Source organism: Somniosus microcephalus, chromosome 20 (genome assembly GCF_052327205.1).
Source record: "Somniosus microcephalus isolate GS21.2 chromosome 20, FLI_Smic_1.0, whole genome shotgun sequence".
Taxonomy (NCBI): domain Eukaryota; kingdom Metazoa; phylum Chordata; class Chondrichthyes; order Squaliformes; family Somniosidae; genus Somniosus; species Somniosus microcephalus.
In genome coordinates this window covers 57,457,489-57,477,942 of record NC_141006.1, presented here as the reverse complement: position 1 = coordinate 57,477,942, position 20,454 = coordinate 57,457,489, and the positions used below count along the sequence as shown (strand labels likewise).

The 20,454-nt window shown below is 51.8% G+C and overlaps 2 protein-coding genes across 3 annotated transcripts in view; one reads left to right on the top strand and one right to left on the bottom strand.

Annotated features, from left to right (window-relative positions):
* The window catches only part of LOC147103299 (uncharacterized), an 88,341-nt gene extending 68,285 nt beyond the window's left edge, over window positions 1-20,056 (top strand). For both annotated transcript variants that reach the window (XM_085962763.1, XM_085962764.1), the window contains one exon: window positions 10,922-20,056. In XM_085962763.1, the coding sequence (XP_085818889.1) occupies window positions 10,922-11,089 (168 nt within the window). In that variant the 3' untranslated portion in view covers window positions 11,090-20,056. The remainder of the gene's footprint in view (window positions 1-10,921) is intronic.
* LOC147103300 (uncharacterized) lies at window positions 1,216-5,933 on the bottom strand (the record flags this gene model as incomplete). Its single annotated transcript, XM_085963163.1, has 4 exons — window positions 1,216-1,274; window positions 2,568-2,938; window positions 3,107-3,251; window positions 5,867-5,933. Coding segments are annotated over 4 exons (642 nt in total), but the record flags the coding sequence as incomplete, so codon positions are not given.
* Window positions 20,057-20,454: the final 398 nt, after the last annotated feature.

Genomic DNA, 20,454 nt, shown 5'->3' with positions numbered 1-20,454 from the left:
ACACGCGTTGGCGGCAGCAAGTGGTGCGATTGCCATTGAGGCACTTACTCCCAGTTAATTTCTATTGTTGAGAGCTGAAAGAAAGCAATGGCGGGGGAACCCTGGGCTGAGAATAGCGGGAGCAGTTTTAACAGCAGGCAGCTTGTTCTTTGCTTGACTGGAGTTGCTGCGTCCAGCAATCACTGCCGTCGGCCCTGTGACGAGATTTAATTAGAACGAATTGCTCGTTTTATTTCTTCCCCTTCCCTTCTCTCTTCAAAGAGGATAGTAATTACACTCAAATGAGTCTGACATCAGGACTGGCCTCTGAATAGGGAAGCTTTGCTTTAAAAACTCTGCGGGTTGTCTCCCCGTCTCCCTTTCCGATTTTCGCCTCCTTTCTGTAAAGGTTTTGAAAATAATCCTGGAGGGTGACTGGAGCCATGTCTGGAGGGAGGGGATCTGATTTACAGTCGGCGCTCTCCATGGTTTGGCTGCAGATGTTGCTCCGAGGGGAGCGCGGCGAGCACCTTTTCATGGCCATCACATGATCCCGCAGAGATCACCGGTGGCTCTGCTTCTCAGTCACGTTCTCACCGGCTCCTCCTTGACACCAGATAGGGGCATCTGTGAGTCGGGAGGGAGCTAGGTGCTGGGGGAGGGCGCCGGGGAGGGGCAGAGGGGGTCGAGCATCTCTTACGAACTATGAACCAAGTCCGGCTCACCCATCACCCCTGTGCTCACTGACCTACCATGACTCTGAGTCCGGCAACGCCTCGATTTTAAAATTCCCATCTATGTGTTCAAATCCCTCCATGGCCTCGCCCCCTCCCTCCCCATCTCTGTAATCTCCTCCAGCCCCACAACCCTTTGAGATCTCTGCGCTGCTCCAATTCTGGCCTCTTGTGCTTCCCTGATTTCCTTCGCCCCACCATTGGCGGCAACCTCGGCCCTAAGCTCTGGAATTCCGTCCCTAAATCTCTCTGCCTCTCTACCTCTCCTCCTTTAAGATGCTCCTTAAAACCTGCCTCTTTGACCGAGCTTTTGGTCACTTGTCCTAATATCTCATGTTGCTCGGTGATAAATTTTGTGTGATAACACTGCTGTGAAGCGCCTTGGGATGTTTTACTACATTAAAAATGCGATATAAATGCAAGCTGTTGTTGAATCAGTGTCTGTCTCTGCACCCAGGAAGGGGAGCACCGTATTAGATTAGTGATGTCGGCATCCAGCGTTTCAACCAATGCACTGGAAACTATTACTGTGACCTTGTGTCCAGGGATCTGAGGAGGAATCTGAAGAGTCAAAATATTTTGGTCAGTGATTAGACATATGTCAACAAGAGGTGGCTAATGGAAGTTATAGAGAAAGGGTCATTTGTGAACAGGATGCATGGCTTAAAAGTAGAACAAGTAAAGGGACAAGTGCACAGACACAGGACCACAGACCCACAGGACACACAAACCCACACAGACAGAGAGACACAGACCCACAGGACACACAGACAGAGAGACACAGACCCACAGGACACACAGACCCACACAGACACAGGGCCACAGACAGAGAGACACAGACCCACAGGACAGACAGACACACACAGACACAGGGCCACAGACAGAGAGACACAGACACACAGACACAGGGCCACTGACAGAGAGACACAGACCCACAGGACCACAGACCCACACAGACCCACACAGACACAGGACCACAGACCCACAGGACACACAGACCCACACAGACACAGGGCCACAGACAGAGAGACACAGACCCACACAGACCCACACAGACACAGGGCCACCGACAGAGAGACACAGACCCACAGGACACACAGACACAGGGCCACAGACAGAGAGACACAGACCCACAGGACACACAGACCCACACAGACACAGGGCCACAGACAGAGAAACGCAGACACAGACAGAGAGACACAGACCCACAGGACACACAGACCCACACGGACACAGGGCCACAGACAGAGAAACGCAGACACAGACACAGGGCCACAGACAGAGAGACGCAGACACGGGGGCACACAGGCACAGGGACACACAGACCCACACAGGCACAGGGACACACAGACACCCACAGGGGCACAGACACCCACAGGGACACAGACACCCACAGGGGCACAGACACCCACAGGGACACAGACACCCACAGGGACACAGACACAGGGGCACAGACATCCACAGGGACACAGACACCCACAGGGACACAGACACCCACAGGGACACAGACACAGGGACACAGACACCCACAGGGACACAGACACCCACAGGGACACACACCCACAGGGACACGGACACCCACAGCGGCACAGACACCCACAGGGACACACAGACACCCACAGGGACACAGACACCCACAGGGGCACAGACACCCACAGGGGCACAGACACCCACAGGGACACAGACACCCACAGGGACACACAGACACAGGGACACAGACACCCACAGGGACACAGACACCCACAGGGACACACAGGCACAGGGACACACAGACACCCACAGGGACACAGACACCCACAGGGACACACAGACACCCACAGGGACACAGACACCCATAGGGACACAGACACCCACAGGGGCACAGACACCCACAGGGACACACAGACACCCACAGGGACACACAGACACAGGGACACAGACACCCACAGGGGCACAGACACCCACAGGGACACACAGACACCCACAGGGACACACAGACACAGGGGCACAGACACCCACAGGGGCACAGACACCCACAGGGACACAGACACCCACAGGGACACACAGACACAGGGACACACAGGCACAGGGACACACAGACACCCACAGGGACACAGACACCCACAGGGACACACAGACACCCACAGGGACACAGACACCCACAGGGACACACAGACACCCACAGGGACACACAGGCACAGGGACACACAGACACCCACAGGGACACACAGGCACAGGGACACACAGACACCCACAGGGACACACAGGCACAGGGACACACATACACCCACAGGGACACAGACACCCACAGGGACACAGACACCCACAGGGACACACAGGCACAGGGACACACAGACACCCACAGGGGCACAGACACCCACAGGGGCACAGACACCCATAGGGACACAGACACCCACAGGGACACACAGACACAGGGACACACAGACACCCACAGGGACACAGACACCCACAGGGACACACAGACACCCACAGGGACACACAGGCACAGGGACACACAGACACCCACAGGGACACACAGGCACAGGGACACACAGACACCCACAGGGACACACAGGCACAGGGACACACATACACCCACAGGGACACAGACACCCACAGGGACACAGACACCCACAGGGACACACAGGCACAGGGACACACAGACACCCACAGGGGCACAGACACCCACAGGGGCACAGACACCCATAGGGACACAGACACCCACAGGGACACACAGACACAGGGACACACAGACACCCACAGGGGCACAGACACCCACAGGGACACAGACACAGGGACACAGACGCCCACAGGGACACACAGACACCCACAGGGACACACAGACACCCACAGGGACACACAGACACAGGGCTGCCATCCGTTTTGCTGTCCCAACTGCTTTTGAGAACAGGGGTCTTTGCACTAATTGTCAGTAAAACTGGTGTGTGGAGAGATGGGAGTGTGGGGGAAACAGCAGGTGGCACCATACACCTCTTGCCTCACCAGATCCTTATGAGCCTCTCGAATGGGAACTTGGCTGATCACTGCCGGCTTGTGCTGTCAGTGGGCAGTGTTGGCAGCTGTAAGTGCGACGGTCAGTGATGACATGAGTTTAACCTCTTTGAAACTGAAGGACATTAACAGAACAAATCCACAAACTAGTTGTTGATATATTTTAAGAAGCATTCCCTTATAATTTTCTCCTCTCATCTCCTGAAGAGACTCGATGACATGGGGCCAGGGCCCCTGCGGTATCTTGTGCAATGGGTAATCCCAAACTGTCAGTACTGGCAGGCTATTCACCCATGGGGGCCACATCGATCCTGACTGCCACACCACACTTTACATTTGGTCTCCCACCTCAGAGCCTTGACCACATAAATCTAGGCTGATACTCCAGTGCAGTACTGAGGGAGCGCTGAACTGTCGGAGGGGCCGTCTTTCGGATGAGACGTTAAACCGAAGCCCCATCTGCACTCAGGTGGACATAAAAGATCCCTCGGCACTATTTCGAAGAAGCGCAGGGGACTTCTCCTGGGTGTCCTGACCAATATTTATCCGGAGTGATTATTTGCACCGCATTTTTGACTCTTTCTGAGCAAGTGCGCCTGTTTAGTATGGGGCATGCTCACTCGATCCGGTCGCGCATACGCAGTACCCAGTGGTGCAGCGGCAGCCTGCACCACCACGCTTCACTCCACTCGGCTCCGTGCGGGGAAGGTCATGGAATCGGGTTGGTGCCTGGAGGAGGGGGGGAGCGAGAGAGGAGATCGGAGGGGGGAGAGGTGAGGAGCTCGGGGGGGGGAGGTGGGTGGAGGTCAGGAGCTGGGGGGGGCAGAGGTCAGGAGCTCGGGGGGGCAGAGGTCAGGAGCTCGGGGGGGGCAGAGGTGAGGAGCTCGGGGGGGTGTGGGCGGAGGTCAGGAGCTGGGGGGGCAGAAGTCAGGAGCTCGGGGGGCAGAGGTCAGGAGCTCGGGGGGGCAGAGGTGAGGAGCTCGGGGGGGGTGGGCGGAGGTCAGGAGCTGGGGGGGCAGAGGTCAGGAGCTCGGGCAGAGAGGGTCAGGAACTTGTTGGGGGGAGCACAATGAGAACAGTGGGGAGGGGGGGAAGAACGTGATCCAGATGGGAAGGTAGATCACGGTCTCCCGCCCTCTGTTAGGCCTGGATAACGTTCTTCTACCCCCACCCCCTTCACACCTTCACCATGCTCGCCCTCTCCTCCCACTTGGTGCAAGTGGGATACGGGCAGCAGAGTTTTGGATGAGCTCCTGTTTACAGAAGATGGTAGGCCGACCAGGAGAGCGTTGAAATCGTCCTTCAACTTTGGCAGCAGCTGTAAAACAGGCAGCTGATCCGCTTTCACCCATTCCATGCCCCCATCCTGGAAGTTGAAAGTCCCGCTTTATGTATCAGCCTAGCTAGTGTCAGCGGGATATTCCGGCATGGGGTGCGTCACGCTCAAGCCCAATCCTGAGTTCCTTCCAACATCCACACAGGAGAAACTTCTCAGCAGGGATATAAAAAGTGGATAGCAATCAGGAATGGGAACTTCCAACCTCCTTCCCCCCCCCCACCCAACCCCCATCTGATTTCCCCTCCCCCTGCCTGGTGCAGAGAAGCCGGGGCCAATGGTAGCTCTTTTACTACCACCCTGCCTGACTGAGATCAGCTAACTCAGCACTAGACTGCAACCTTCTAGTCTGTCTAGTGTACTGGTGCGGGGTGGGGGGGGGGGGGGGTGGGGGAGAGGGGGGGCGGGCTGGCTTCAGTCCAGGTCGTGGAGGGGCCCCGGAGTTGAGTGTCCACATTCCATCTGGATGGGATGAAGAAACCCATTCTGGTCAACCCAATAACCACCTTGTGCGTGCGAGGCCCGTGAATTAAAAAGGCTTCCTTCACCATTTTCCCCACATCGCTGCTCCCTGTCCTGCATTGTCTATTGTTGGGGAGGGGTGGGTTCTGCAGCAGGGTATATTAAGATTTACACACGCCGATTCCAGGCAGCACCCTGGCTTCCCTTCTGCTTTTCTTTTTGGGTCTGACCGATGAGTTTTGGAAATAGCAAGGGCCCTGGACTAGGATGGTGGTTCGTGGGTTGAGGCCCAGCTGCAAAACACCCAGAGCATGGAGACTGAATCTCAGTCAGCGATGGGCTTCACACACGCGCGTGCATACATACACACACACACACACACACACACACACCCGGACTTGTGAACACACACACACACACAAACAAACACATACACACCATCACGCTAGGCCGGCCCTGGTGTATCGGCTACAAGTCTAGTCACTGTGAAGTAAGGGTTTCCCCCAGGGCCTAGAGATGGAGGGCTGTGTTTGAGGGAAGAAATTTGAGAAGCAACCGGATGAGCATGAGCTCTTCAGCCATGATATGTGACAAGCGTGGACTAATAAAGGAGAGCCAGCATGGATTTGTTAAGGGCAAATCGTGCTTGACTAACTTGATTGAGTTTTTTGATGAGGTAACAGAGAGGGTGGATGAAGGCTGTACGGTTGATGTTGTGTATATGGACATTCAGAAGGCATTTGATAAAAGTGCCACATATTAGGCTGGTTGGCAAAATTGAAGCCCATGGGATAAAAGGGGCAGTAGCAGCATGGATACATAGTTGGCTAAGGGATAGAAAACAGAGAGTTGTGGTGAATGGCTGTTTTTCGGACTGGAGGGCGGTATACAGTGGAGTTCCCCAGGGTTCAGTACTAGGACCACTGCTGTTTTTGATATACATTAATCCAAGATTTGGGGGTACAGGGCACAATTTCAAAAGGTTCAGATGACACAAAACTTGGAAGTGCAGCAAACAGTGAGGATAGACTTCAAGAGAACACAGACAGGCTGGTGGAATGGGCGGACATACGGCTGATGAAATTCAACGCAGAAAAGTGTGAGCTGATACATTTTGGTAGGAAGAATGAGGAGAGACAATACAAGCTAAATGGTACCATTTTAAAAGGGGTGCAAGAACAGAGAGACCCGGGGGTGTTTGCGCACAAATCTTTGAAGGACAGATTAATAAAGCAGTTGAAAAAGCATATGGGATCCTGGGCTTTATAAATAGAGGCAGAGAGTACAAAAGCCAGGAAGTTATGTTAAACCGATATAAAACACTAGTTCGGCCCCAGCTGGAGTATTGTGTCCAATTCTGGGCCCCGCACTTTAGGAAGGACGTGAAGGCTTTGGAGAGAGTACAGAAGAGATTTACTAGAATGGTTTCAGGGATGAGGGACTTCAGTTACGTGGATAGACTGGAGAAGCTGGGGTTGTTCACCTTGGAGCAGAGAAGGCTAAGAGGAGATTTGATAGAGGTGTTTAAAATCATGAAAGGTTTCGACAGAGGAAATAAAGAGAAACTGTTTCCAATGGCTGAAGGGTCGCTAACCAGAGGGCACAGATTTAAGGTGATTGGTAAAAGAACCAGAGGCGACATGAGGAAACACTGTTTTCTGCAACGAGTGGTTAGGATGTGGAATGCACTGCCTGATAGGGTGGTGGACACAGATTCAATAGTAGTCTTCAAAAGGGATTGGATAAACACTCAAAGGAGAAAACATTTCAGGGATAAAAACAGAAAATGCTGGAGACATTCAGCAGGCCAGGCAGCATCTGTGAAGAGAGAAACAGAGCTAACGTTTCAGGTCGATGACCCTTCGTCAGAACTGGAAAAAAGCAGGAAATGGAACAGATTTTTAAGCAAGTGTAGGGGCTGGGAAATGGGGGGGGGATGAAAGAACAAAAGGGAAGGTCTGTGATAGGATGGAAGGCAGGAGAATAAAAGAGACATTGAGAGATATTCAAGGCGAGAGGAGATGGTAATGGGACAGGTTAAGAAACAAAGGATGGCTCTAGATGAAGTGTGAAATGTGCTGGCAGAGTGAAAGACAGCTGCCATGTGGGAGAGAAGAAAAAAAGACACAGAGAAAAAGTGTGGATAAAATATATATATATATATGTAATAGGGGCCGAGGTTATGGTCTGAAATTGTTGAACTCTATGTTGAGTCCGGAAGGCTGTAAAGTGCCTAATCGAAAGATGAGGTGCTGTTCCTCGCGCTTACGCTGAGCTTCCGTGGAACAATACAAGAGGCCGAGGACGGTGAGGTCCGAGTGGGAATGGAGCGGTGAATTAAAATGACAGGCGACCGGAAGCTCAGGGTCCCCCTTACTGACTGAACGGAGGTGTTCCGCAAAGCGGTCACCCAATCTGCGTTTGGTCTCCCCAATGTAGAGGAGACTACATCATGAGCAGCGAATACAGTATACTAGATTGCAAGAAGTACAAGTAAATCACTGTTTCACCTGGAAGGTGTGTTTGGGGCCCTGGACAGTGGGAAGGGGGGAGGTAAAGGGGCAGGTGTTGCATCTCCTGTGCTTGCACGGGAAGGTGCCGGGCAAAGGGGAAGGGGTGCTGGGGGTGATAGAGGAGTGGACCAGGGTGTCGCGGAGGGAGCGATCCCTACGGAATGCTGAAAGGGGAGGTGAGGGGAAGATGCGTTTGGTGGTGGGATAATGCTGGAGGTGGCGGAACTGGCGGAGGATGATCCGTTGAATGTGGAGGCTGGTGGGGTGAAAGGTGAGGACAAGGGGATCTCTATCGTGGTCCCGGGAGGGAGGGGCAGGGGTGAGGGCAGAAGTGCGGGAGATAGAACGGACACGGTCGAGGGCCATGTCAACCACTGTAGAGGGGAATCCTCAGTTGAGGAAAAAAGAAGACATGTCGGAAGAACTAGTATGGAAGGTGGCATTGTCAGAGCAGATGCGGCGGAGATGGAGACACTGGGAGAATGGAATAGAGTCCTTACAGGAGGCAGGGTGGGAGGAAGTGTAGTCCAGGTAGCTGTGGGAGTCAGTGGGCTTGTAGTGAATGTTTGTCAATAACCTATCCCCAAAGATGGAGACGGTGAAGTCGAGGAAGGGAAGGGAAGAGTCGGAGATGGACCATGTGAAGGTGAGGGAAGGGTGGAAATTGGAAGCAAAGTGAATGAAATTATCTAGTTCAGGGCGAGAGCAGGAAACAGCACCGATACAGTCATCAATGTACCGGAAAAAGGTGAGGGAGGGGACCCGAGTAGGACTGGAACAAAGAGTGCTCCACATATCTCACAAAAAGGCAGGCATAGCTAGGACCCATGCGGATTCCCATAGCAACACCTTTGATTTGGAGGCGATGAGTGGAGTCAAAGGAGAAGTTGTTCAATGTGAGAACAAGTTCAGCCAGGTGGAGGAGGGTGGTGGTGGATGGGGACTGGTTGGGCCTCTGTTCAAGGAAGAAGCGGAGCGCCCTCAGGCCATCCTGGTGGGGGATGGAGGAGTAGAGGGATTGTATGTCCATAGTGAAAAGGAGGTGGTTGGGGCCTGGAAACTGGAAACATTTCAGGGATATGGGGAAAGAGTGGGGGAGTGGGACTAACTGGATTTCTCTTTGAGAGAGCCGGCGCAGACTCGATGGGCCGAATGGCCTCCTTCTGTGCTGTACTATTCTATGATTTTCTGATACTATTCTATGATCTGAGAGAGGACATTACAGATATTTAAAGGAACTCAGAGGACACTCACTGCTTTCAGATACCCCAGGGCGGCAGGGTGAGAAGACACAGATCCAGGGTTGTTCCAAGGCAAGTTTAGGACAGATGTCAAGTAGGTGATCAACAGCTGGAATGGGTTGGCAGGAAGGGTGACTGAGGCCAGAACACTGGGCTCATTTCACAAGCAGCTGAATGTTCTCTCGAGTGTACAAGATCAAGCAGTGATCTAATCGAGGTGTTTAAGATGAGTCAATAGGGTAGATAGAGATAAACTACTTCCTCTGGTAGGGGAGTCCAGAACAAGAAACATAGAAGATAGGAGCAGGAGTAGGCCATTCGGTCCCTCAAGCCTGCTCCGCCATTCAATGAGATCGTGGCTGATCATCCAAATTCAGTACCCGGCCCCTGCCTTCTCCCCATATCCCTTGATCCCTTTAGCCTTAAGAAATATATCTAACTCCTTCTTGAATATATTTAATGAATTGGCCTCAACTGCCTTCTGTGGTAGAGAATTCCACAGGTTCACCACTCTCTGGGTGAAGAAATTCCTCCTCATCTCTGTCCTAAATGGCTTACCCCTTATCCTTAGATGTGACCCCTGGTTCTGGACTCCCCCGCCATCGGGAACATCCTTCCTGCATCTGGTCTGTCTAGTCCTGTTAGAATTTTATAAGCTTCAATGAGATCCCCTCTCATTCTTCTAAACGCCAGCGAGTATAAGCCCAATCGACCCAATCTCTCCTCATATGTCATTCCTGCCATCCCAGGTATCAGTCTGGTGAATCTTCGCTGCACTCCCTCCATGGCAAGAACATCCTTCCTCAGATAAGGCAACCAAAACTGCACACAATACTCAAGGTGTGGTCTCACCAAGGCCCTGTACAACTGCAGCAAGACATCCTTGTTCCTGTACTCGAACCCTCTCGCTACGAAGGCCAACATACCATTTGCCTTCTTAACTGCCTGCTGCACCTGCATGCTTACCTTCAGCGACTGGTGCACAAGGACACCCAGATCTTGTTGCACTTCCCCTTCTCCCAATCTATTGCCGTTCAGATAATAATCTGCCTTCCAGTTTTTGCCACCAAAGTGGATAACCTTGCATTTATCCACATTATACTGCATCTGCCATGCATCTGCCCAATCACCCAAGGGGACATAACCTTAAAATTAGAGCTAGGCCGTTCAGGGGTGATGTCAGGAAGTGCTTCTTCACACAAAGGCTAGTGGAAATCTGGAACTCTTCCCCCCCTAAAAATCTGTTGAGGCTGGGGGTCAAATGAAAATTTTAAAACTGAGATTGATAGATTTTTGTTAGGCAAGGGTATTGAGGGTTATGGAACCAAGGCGGGTAGATAGAGTTAAGATACAGATCAGCCATGATGTAATTGATTAGCGGAACAGGCTCGAGGGGCTGAATGGTTTCCTCCTGTTCCTATGTTACTGTGCATTGCGAATATGATGGAAATGGTATTCTGAGAGCAGGAGATCAAACAGTCATCTTGTGTAACATATAAATCTCAGCCTAAAAGCATCATCACGTTGCCTGTACAGGATGCGAAGTGGTGTGCAGCTTTCCCGAGATCAATCCCCGCAGAGAAATGTTACCAGGTCCCCTCCCCTTTAAGATCAGCTGCCGGATGTGACGTCACCACCCATCTTTTTGCTTTGTTTTGTTTTTAGGAATTGACGAACGAGGGATTTGGCAAAATCGTGACTGAAATCCGAGAGTCGGAAGATTTCTTCTACGGCAAGGACTACCATCACCATTACCTGCACCGAAACCCCACTGGATACTGCGGCAAAGGGAACCGGAGATACCTGCTCCATGGGCCACCAGACAAAGGATGAAATGCAACTCCCCTGAGCAAACTCATTGGGGTAAACACCCAGGAAACACAACACACTTACCAATTTTTTTTATTTGCTCTCTATATATTTTTATTCCATTTGTTCTTGGGATGTGAGTGATGTTGCCAAAGCCAGTATTTATTGCCCACTCCTAATGTCCCCAAGGACATTAAGAGTCAACCATGTAGTGTGGGACTGGAGTTACGTGTAGGCCAGATTGGGTTCCCTTCCCTCAAGGACTTGAGTGAACCAGTTGGGTTTTTACGACAAGCCTGCAGATTTCATGGTCTGATTCCAATCCATTGATTGATTGACTGAATTCAATTTCACAACATGTCCTCGTGGGATTCCAACCCATGACCTCTGGGTTGCTAGCCCAGTACCATAACCAGTCGCTTACCATACCAACTCGATACATATGCATGCATCAAACTTCAAAATCAAAGGGGAAACACTTTAAATTTACCATAAAATTCCAAATATTAGAAGGTATTGAACAAGGTCGTAAACACCATAAAAAAATCCAGAATATGCTTCAAATTAAACAAGGACACTAGGTCAAATGTCATGAAGTTCTTCAAAGAGTGGTCAACACATGGACTGGACCTCTGGGCAAGGTAATGGAGGCAAAACCCATGCGGTCATTGAAGAGACAGTTGCCCAGTGTGGTGGGGAGATTGTGGGATCCCTCAGGGTGGATGAGTGAGGAACGGCTAAAGGCTAACCTTGTGGAATGCCATCTCAGCCTAGAAATTACTCTTGGTCAGATTAACAGACAAAAGTTTAACGGGTTCTTACAAGGTTCCTCTGTCCATTCTCTCAATGGAGACGTTAAGCTGTGTACTCTGAACAGGTCAATGCTTCCTAGAAAACAATGGTCAGAGGAATATCAGACACACCTGTGCTCACCCACAAGCCTGACCAACACAAAACTCCAGGTTATTGTCAACTGCTGTTTCTCTCTCGCTCAGGGAGTTATCTGAACACTGACTGGTGTCTCTTAGTCTCTCACACTCACGGAGATATCTGGACACTGACTGGTGTCTCTTAGTCTCTCACACTCAGGGAGATATCTGGACACTGACTGGTGTCCCTTAGTCTCTCACACTCAGGGAGACATCTGTACACTGACTGGTGTCTCTCAGTCTCTCTCACTCACGGAGATATCTGTACACTGACTGGTGTCTCTCAGTCTCTCTCCCTCAGGGAGATATCTGTGCACTGACTGGGGTCTCTCAGTCTCTCTCACTCAGGGAGATATCTGTACACTGACTGGTGTCTCTCAGTCTCTCTCACTCAGGGAGTTATCTGTGCACTGACTGGTGTCTCTCAGTCTCTCTGCCTCAGAGAGTTATCTGAACACTGACTGGTGTCTCTCCGTCTCTCTCACTCAGGGAGATATCTGTGCACTGACTGGTGTCTCTCAGTCTCTCTCCCTCAGGGAGATATCTGTACACTGACTGGGGTCTCTCAGTCTCTCTCATTCAGGGAGATATCTGTGCACTGACTGGTGTCTCTCAGTCTCTCTCCCTCAGGGAGATATCTGAACACTGACTGGGGTCTCTTAGTCTCTCTCACTCAGGGAGATATCTGTACACTGACTGGTGTCTCTCAGTCTCTCTCACTCAGGGAGATATCTGTACACTGACTGGTGTCTCTCAGTCTCTCTCACTCAGGGAGATATCTGAACACTGACTGGGGTCTCTCAGTCTCTCTGCCTCAGGGAGTTATCTGAACACTGACTGGGGTCTCTCAGTCTCTCTCCCTCAGGGAGTTATCTGAACACTGACTGGGGTCTCTCAGTCTCTCTCCCTCAGGGAGTTATCTGAACACTGACTGGGGTCTCTCAGTCTCTCTCACTCAGAGAGATATCTGTGCACTGACTGGGGTCTCTCAGTCCCTCTCCCTCAGAGAGATATATGTACACTGACTTGGGTCTCTCAGTCTCTCTCACTCACGGAGATATCTGTACACTGACTGGTGTCTCTCAGTCCCTCTCCCTCAGGGAGATATCTGTATACTGACTGGGGTCTCTCAGTCTCTCTCACTCAGAGAGATATCTGTGCACTGACTGGGGTCTCTCAGTCCCTCTCCCTCAGGGAGATATCTGTACACTGACTGGGGTCTCTCAGTCCCTCTCCCTCAGAGAGATATCTGTACACTGACTGGGGTCTCTCAGTCTCTCTCACTCACGGAGATATCTGTACACTGACTGGTGTCTCTCAGTCTCTCTCACTCAGAGAGATATCTGTGCACTGACTGGGGTCTCTCAGTCCCTCTCCCTCAGAGAGCTATCTGTACACTGACTGGGGTCTCTCAGTCCCTCTCCCTCAGAGAGATATCTGTACACTGACTGGGGTCTCTCAGTCTCTCTCACTCACGGAGATATCTGTACACTGACTGGGGTCTCTCAGTCTCTCTCCCTCAGGGAGATATCTGTACACTGACTGGGGTCTCTCAGTCTCTCTCCTCAGGGAGATATCTGAACACTGACTGGGGTCTCTCAGTCTCTCTCACTCAGGGAGATATCTGTGCACTGGCTGGGGTCTCTCAGTCCCTCTCCCTCAGGGAGTTATCTGAACACTGACTGGGGTCCCTCAGTCCCTCTCCCTCAGGGAGATATCTGTGCACTGACTGGGGTCTCTCAGTCCCTCTCCCTCAGGGAGATATCTGTGCACTGACTGGTGTCTCTCAGTCTCTCTCACTCAGAGAGATATCTGTGCACTAACTGGTGTCTCTCAGTCTCTCTCCCTCAGGGAGATATCTGTACACTGACTGGTGTCTCTCAGTCTCTCTCCCTCAGGGAGTTATCTGAACACTGACTGGGGTCTCTCAGTCTCTCTCACTCAGGGAGATATCTGTGCACTGACTGGGATCTCTCAGTCTCTCTCACTCACGGAGATATCTGTGCACTGACTGGGGTCTCTCAGTCTCTCTCCCTCAGGGAGATATCTGTGCACTGACTGGGGTCTCTCAGTCTCTCTCACTCAGGGAGATATCTGTACACTGACTGGTGTCTCTCAGTCTCTCTCCCTCAGGGAGATATCTGTGCACTGACTGGGGTCTCTCAGTCTCTCTCCCTCAGGGAGATATCTGAACACTGACTGGGGTCTCTCAGTCTCTCTCCCTCAGGGAGATATCTGAACACTGACTGGGGTCTCTCAGCCTCTCTCACTCAGGGAGATATCTGTGCACTGACTGGGGTCTCTCAGTCTCTCTCACTCAGGGAGATATCTGTACACTGACTGTTGTCTCTCAGCCTCTCTCCCTCAGGGAGATATCTGTGCACTTACTGGGGTCTCTCAGTCTCTCTCACTCAGGGAGATATCTGTACACTGACTGGGGTCTCTCAGTCTCTCTCCCTCAGGGAGATATCTGTACACTGACTGGTGTCTCTCAGTCTCTCTCACTCAGGGAGATATCTGTGCACTGACTGGGGTCTCTCAGTCTCTCTCACTCACGGAGATATCTGTACACTGACTGGGGTCTCTCAGTCTCTCTCACTCAAGCAGATATCTGTGCACTGACTGGGGTCTCTCAGTCTCTCTCACTCACGGAGATATCTGTACACTGACTGGGGTCTCTCAGTCTCTCTCACTCAAGCAGATATCTGTGCACTGACTGGGGTCTCTCAGTCTCTCTCACTCACGGAGATATCTGTACACTGACTGATGTCTCTCAGACTCTCTCACTCAGGGAGTTATCTGTGCACTAACTGGGGTCTCTCAGTCTCACTCAGGGAGATATCTGTACATTGACAGGGGTCTCTCAGTCTCTCTCACTCAGGGAGATATCTGTACACTGACTGGTGTCTCTCAGTCTCTCTCCCTCAGGGAGTTACCTGAACACTGACTGGGGTCTCTCAGTCTCTCTTACTCAGGGAGATATCTGAACACTGACTGGGGTCTCTCAGTCTCTCTTACTCTGGGAGATATCTGAACACTGACTGGGGTCTCTCAGTCTCTCTCCCTCAGGGAGATATCTGACTGGGGTCTCTCTGTCTCTCTCACTCAGGGAGATATCTGTACACTGACTGGGGTCTCTCTGTCTCTCTCACTCAGGGAGATATCTGTACACTGACTGGGGTCTCTCTGTCTCTCTCACTCAGGGAGATATCTGTACACTGACTGGTGCCTCTCAGTCTCCTCTCCCCCAGGGAGATATCTGTACATTGACTGGTGTCTCTCAGTCCCTCTCCCTCATGGAGATATCTGTACACTGACTGGTGTCTCTGAGTCTCCTCTCCCTCAGGGAGGTATCTGTACACTGACTGGTGTCTCTTAGTCTCTCTCCCACAGGGACATATCTCTACACTGATGGGTGTCTCTCAGTCTCCTCTCCCCCAGGGAGATATCTGTACATTGACTGGTGTCTCTCAGTCCCTCTCCCTCATGGAGATATCTGTCATGAAAACAAAATGCTGGAAATACTCAGCAGGTCAGGCAGCATCTGTCGAGAGAGAAACAGAGTTAACGTTTCAGGTCGATGACCCTTCGCCAGATTTCTGTACACTGACTGGGGTCTCTCAGACCCTCGCTCCCTCAGGGAGCTATCTATACACTGACTGGTGCCTCTCGTCCTCAGAGATATCTTCACACTGACTGGTGTCTCTCAGTCCCCTCTCCCTCAGGGTGTTATCTGTACTCTGACTGGGGTCTCAGTCCCTCTCTCCCTCAGAGAGATATCTATACGCTGACTGGTGTCTCTCAGTCTCTCTCCCTCAGGGAGATATCTGTGCACTGACTGGTGTCTCTCAATCCCTCTCCTTCAGGGAGATATCTGTGCACTGACTGGTGTCTCTCAGTCCCTCTCCCTCAGGGAGATATCTGTAAACTGACTGGGTCTCTCAGATCCTCGCTCCCTCGGGGAGATATCTGTCCACTGACTGGTGTGTCTCAGTCTCTCTTTCTCAGGGAGATATCTGTGCACTGACTGGTGTCTCTCAGTCTCTCTCGCTCAGGGAGATATCTGTAAACTGACTGGTGTGTCTCAGTCCCTCTCGCTCAGGGAGATATCTGTAAACTGACTGGGTCTCTCAGTCCCTCTCTCCCTCAGGGAGATATCTGTCCACTGACTGGGGGGTCTCTCAGTCCCCTAGCTCAGGGAGATATCTGTCCACTGACTGGTGTCTCTCAGTCCCCTAGCTCAGGGAGATATCTGTCCACTGACTGGTGTCTCTCAGTCCCTCTCGCTCAGGGAGATATCTGTAAACTGACTGGGTCTCTCAGTCCCTCTCCCTCACGGAGATATCTGTCCACTGACTGGTGTCTCAGTCTCTCTCCCTCAGGGAGATATCTGTCCACTGACTGGGTCTCTCAGTCCCCTAGCTCAGGGAGATATCTGTCCACTGACTGGGTCTCTCAGTCCCTCTCTCCCTCAGGGAGTTATCTGTCCACTGACTGGGTCTCTCAGTCCCTTGCTCCCTCACGGAGACATCTGTCCACTGACTGGTGTCTCTCAGTCCCTCGCTCCCTCAGGGAGATATCGGTCCACTGACTGGGGGGTCTCTCAGTCCCTCTCCCTCAGGGAGATATCTGTATACTGACTGGGGTCTCTCAGTCTCTCTCACTCAGAGAGATATCTGTGCATTGACTAGGGTCTCTCAGTCCCTCTCCCTCAGGGAGATATCTGTGCACTGACTGGGGTCTCTCAGTCCCTCTCCCTCAGAGAGCTATCTGTACACTGACTGGGGTCTCTGAGTCTCTCTCACTCACGGAGATATCTGTACACTGACTGGTGTCTCTCAGTCTCTCCCTCAGGGAGATATCTGACTGGGGTCTCTCTGTCTCTCTCCCTCAGGGAGTTATCTGAACACTGACTGGGGTCTCTCAGTCTCTCTCACTCAGGGAGATATCTGAACACTGACTGGGGTCTCTCAGTCTCTCTCACTCAGGGAGATATCTGAACACTGACTGGGGTCTCTCAGTCTCTCTCCCTCAGGGAGATATCTGTACACTGACTGGTGTCTCTCAGTCTCTCTCCCTCAGGGAGATATCTGTGCACTGACTGGGGTCTCTCAGTCTCTCTCACTCAGGGAGATATCTGTGCACTGACAGGTGTCTCTCAGTCTCTCTCCCTCAGGGAGATATCTGTGCACTGACTGGGGTCTCTCAGTCTCTCTCACTGAGGGAGATATCTGTGCACTGACTGGGGTCTCTCAGTCTCTCTCACTCAGGGAGATATCTGTACACTGACTGGTGTCTCTCAGTCTCTCTCCCTCAGGGAGATATCTGTGCACTTACTGGGGTCTCTCAGTCTCTCTCACTCAGGGAGATATCTGTACATTGACTGGGGTCTCTCAGTCTCTCTCCCTCAGGGAGATATCTGTACATTGACTGGGGTCTCTCAGTCTCTCTCCCTCAGGGAGATATCTGTGCACTGACTGGGGTCTCTCAGTCTCTCTCACTCAGGGAGTTATCTGTGCACTGACTGGAGTCTCTCAGTCTCTCTCACTCAGGGAGATATCTGTGCACTGACTGGGGTCTCTCAGTCTCTCTCACTCAGGGAGATATCTGTACACTGACAGGGGTCTCTCCGTCTCTCTCCCTCAGGGAGATATCTGTGCACTGACTGGGGTCTCTCAGTCCCTCTCCCTCAGGGAGATATCTGTACACTGACAGGGGTCTCTCAGTCTCTCTCCCTCAGGGAGATATCTGTGCACTGACTGGGGTCTCTCAGTCTCTCTCCCTCAGGGAGTTATCTGAACACTGACTGGGGTCTCTCAGTCTCTCTTACTCAGGGAGATATCTGAACACTGACTGGGGTCTCTCAGTCTCTCTTACTCTGGGAGATATCTGTACACTGACTGGTGTCTCTCAGTCTCTCTCCCTCAGGGAGTTATCTGAACACTGACTGGGGTCTCTCAGTCTCTCTTACTCTGGGAGATATCTGAACACTGACTGGGGTCTCTCGGTCTCTCTCCCTCAGGGAGTTATCTGAACACTGACTGGGGTCTCTCTGTCTCTCTCACTCAGGGAGATATCTGTACACTGACTGGTGTCTCTCGGTCTCTCTCACTCAGGGAGATATCTGTACACTGACTGGGGTCTCTCTGTCTCTCTCACTCAGGGAGATATCTGTACACTGACTGGGGTCTCTCTGTCTCTCTCACTCAGGGAGATATCAGTACACTGACTGGTGCCTCTCAGTCTCCTCTCCCCCAGGGAGATATCTGTACATTGACTGGTGTCTCTCAGTCCCTCTCCCTCATGGAGATATCTGTACACTGACTGGTGTCTCTCAGTCTGCTCTCCCTCAGGGAGATATCTGTACACTGACTGGTGTCTCTTAGTCTCTCTCCCACAGGGACATATCTCTACACTGATGGGTGTCTCTCAGTCTCCTCTCCCCCAGGGAGATATCTGTACATTGACTGGTGTCTCTCAGTCCCTCTCCCTCATGGAGATATCTGTAATGAAAACAAAATGCTGGAAATACTCAGCAGGTCAGGCAACATCTGTCGAGAGAGAAACAGAGTTAACGTTTCAGGTCGATGACCCTTCGCCAGATTTCTGTACACTGACTGGGGTCTCTCAGACCCTCGCTCCCTCAGGGAGCTATCTATACACTGACTGGTGCCTCTCGCCCTCAGAGATATCTATACGCTGACTGGTGTCTCTCAGCCTCTCTCCCTCAGGGAGATATCTGTGCACTGACTGGTGTCTCTCAATCCCTCTCCCTCAGGGAGATATCTGTGCACTGACTGGTGTCTCTCAGTCCCTCTCCCTCAGGGAGATATCTGTGCACTGACTGGTGTCTCTCAGTCCTTCTCCCTCAGGGGGATATCTGTGCACTGACTGGTCTCTCTCAGTCCCTCTCCCTCAGGGAGATATCTGTAAACTGACTGGGTCTCTCAGTCCCTCGCTCCCTCAGGGAGATATCTGTCCACTGACTGGTGTGTCTCAGTCTCTCTCGCTCAGGGAGATATCTGTGCACTGACTGGTGTCTCTCAGTCTCTCTCGCTCAGGGAGATATCTGTAAACTGACTAGTGTGTCTCAGTCCCTCTCGCTCAGGGAGATATCTGTAAACTGACTGGGTCTCTCAGTCCCTCTCTCCCTCAGGGAGATATCTGTCCACTGACTGGGGGGTCTCTCAGTCCCCTAGCTCAGGGAGATATCTGTCCACTGACTGGTGTCTCTCAGTCCCTCTCGCTCAGGGAGATATCTGTAAACTGACTGGGTCTCTCAGTCCCTCTCCCTCACGGAGATATCTGTCCACTGACTGGTGTCTCAGTCTCTCTCCCTCAGGGAGATATCTGTCCACTGACTAGGTCTCTCAGTCCCCTAGCTCAGGGAGATATCTGTCCACTGACTGGGTCTCTCAGTCCCTCTCTCCCTCAGGGAGTTATCTGTCCACTGACTGGGTCTCTCAGTCCCTCGCTCCCTCACGGAGATATCTGTCCACTGACTGGTGTCTCTCAGTCCCTCTCGCTCAGGGAGATATCTGTCCACTGACTGGTGTCTCTCAGTCCCTCGCTCCCTCAGGGAGATATCTGTCCACTGACTGGGGGGTCTCTCAGTCCCTCTCCCTCACGGAGATATCTGTCCACTGACTGGTGTCTCTCAGTCCCTCTCCCTCAGGGAGATATCTGTCCACTGACTGGGGGGTCTCTCAGTCCCCTAGCTCTTCCCTATTGTTTTTTGCTGATGGAGTGCCTGAATAATGTGACAAAAGGGGAGCCCTCTCCTTTGAGCCCCGAGATCAATTTGAATCACAGCGATGCTCGTGAAGGAAAATCGCCGGTGCATGCTGGCTGTGAAGGTTTAATGTTGGGCACTCTCAGCTCAGCTGCCGATGGTTTGCATTTGTAACATGAGGATTTCATGGTTTTTGTTCAGGGCGTGGGGTTTACAATGTTGTTGGTTAAACATAGCTCAGAGACTTGTAGAGAAAGCAGCACACAATATATCAGCCGGTCGATGGTGTGAGTGAGACTTTCGCCTTAAATAAAAGAATTTGTCTTCCAATCTGTTTCCGAGTTTCTTTTCTCTTCATTTGTGTACACCCCGCACCGTTACCGCTGGAGTCCCCTAAGGATCTATCTCAGGAGCTGGAGTTAAATTACAGATCAGCCATGATGTAATTGAATGGGGGAGCAGGCTGGGAGGGTTGAATGGCCTCCCCCTGTTCCTGTGGCCTTATGTGAGGACGCCAGGTTTCCTTTCCTAAAGGACATTAGTGAACCAGGTGGGTTTTTATGACAATCCGACAGTTTCATGGTCACTTTCACTCAGTCCCCACCACTTAAAAGATCCATATTTAAAATGGGCAGTTGCTTATCACCCCGATAACCATTATCCATTCGCATTAACGGCCATTTCAAACTTGCCTGTTGCAGCATCCAAAGTGTTCCATTTATTTTTTG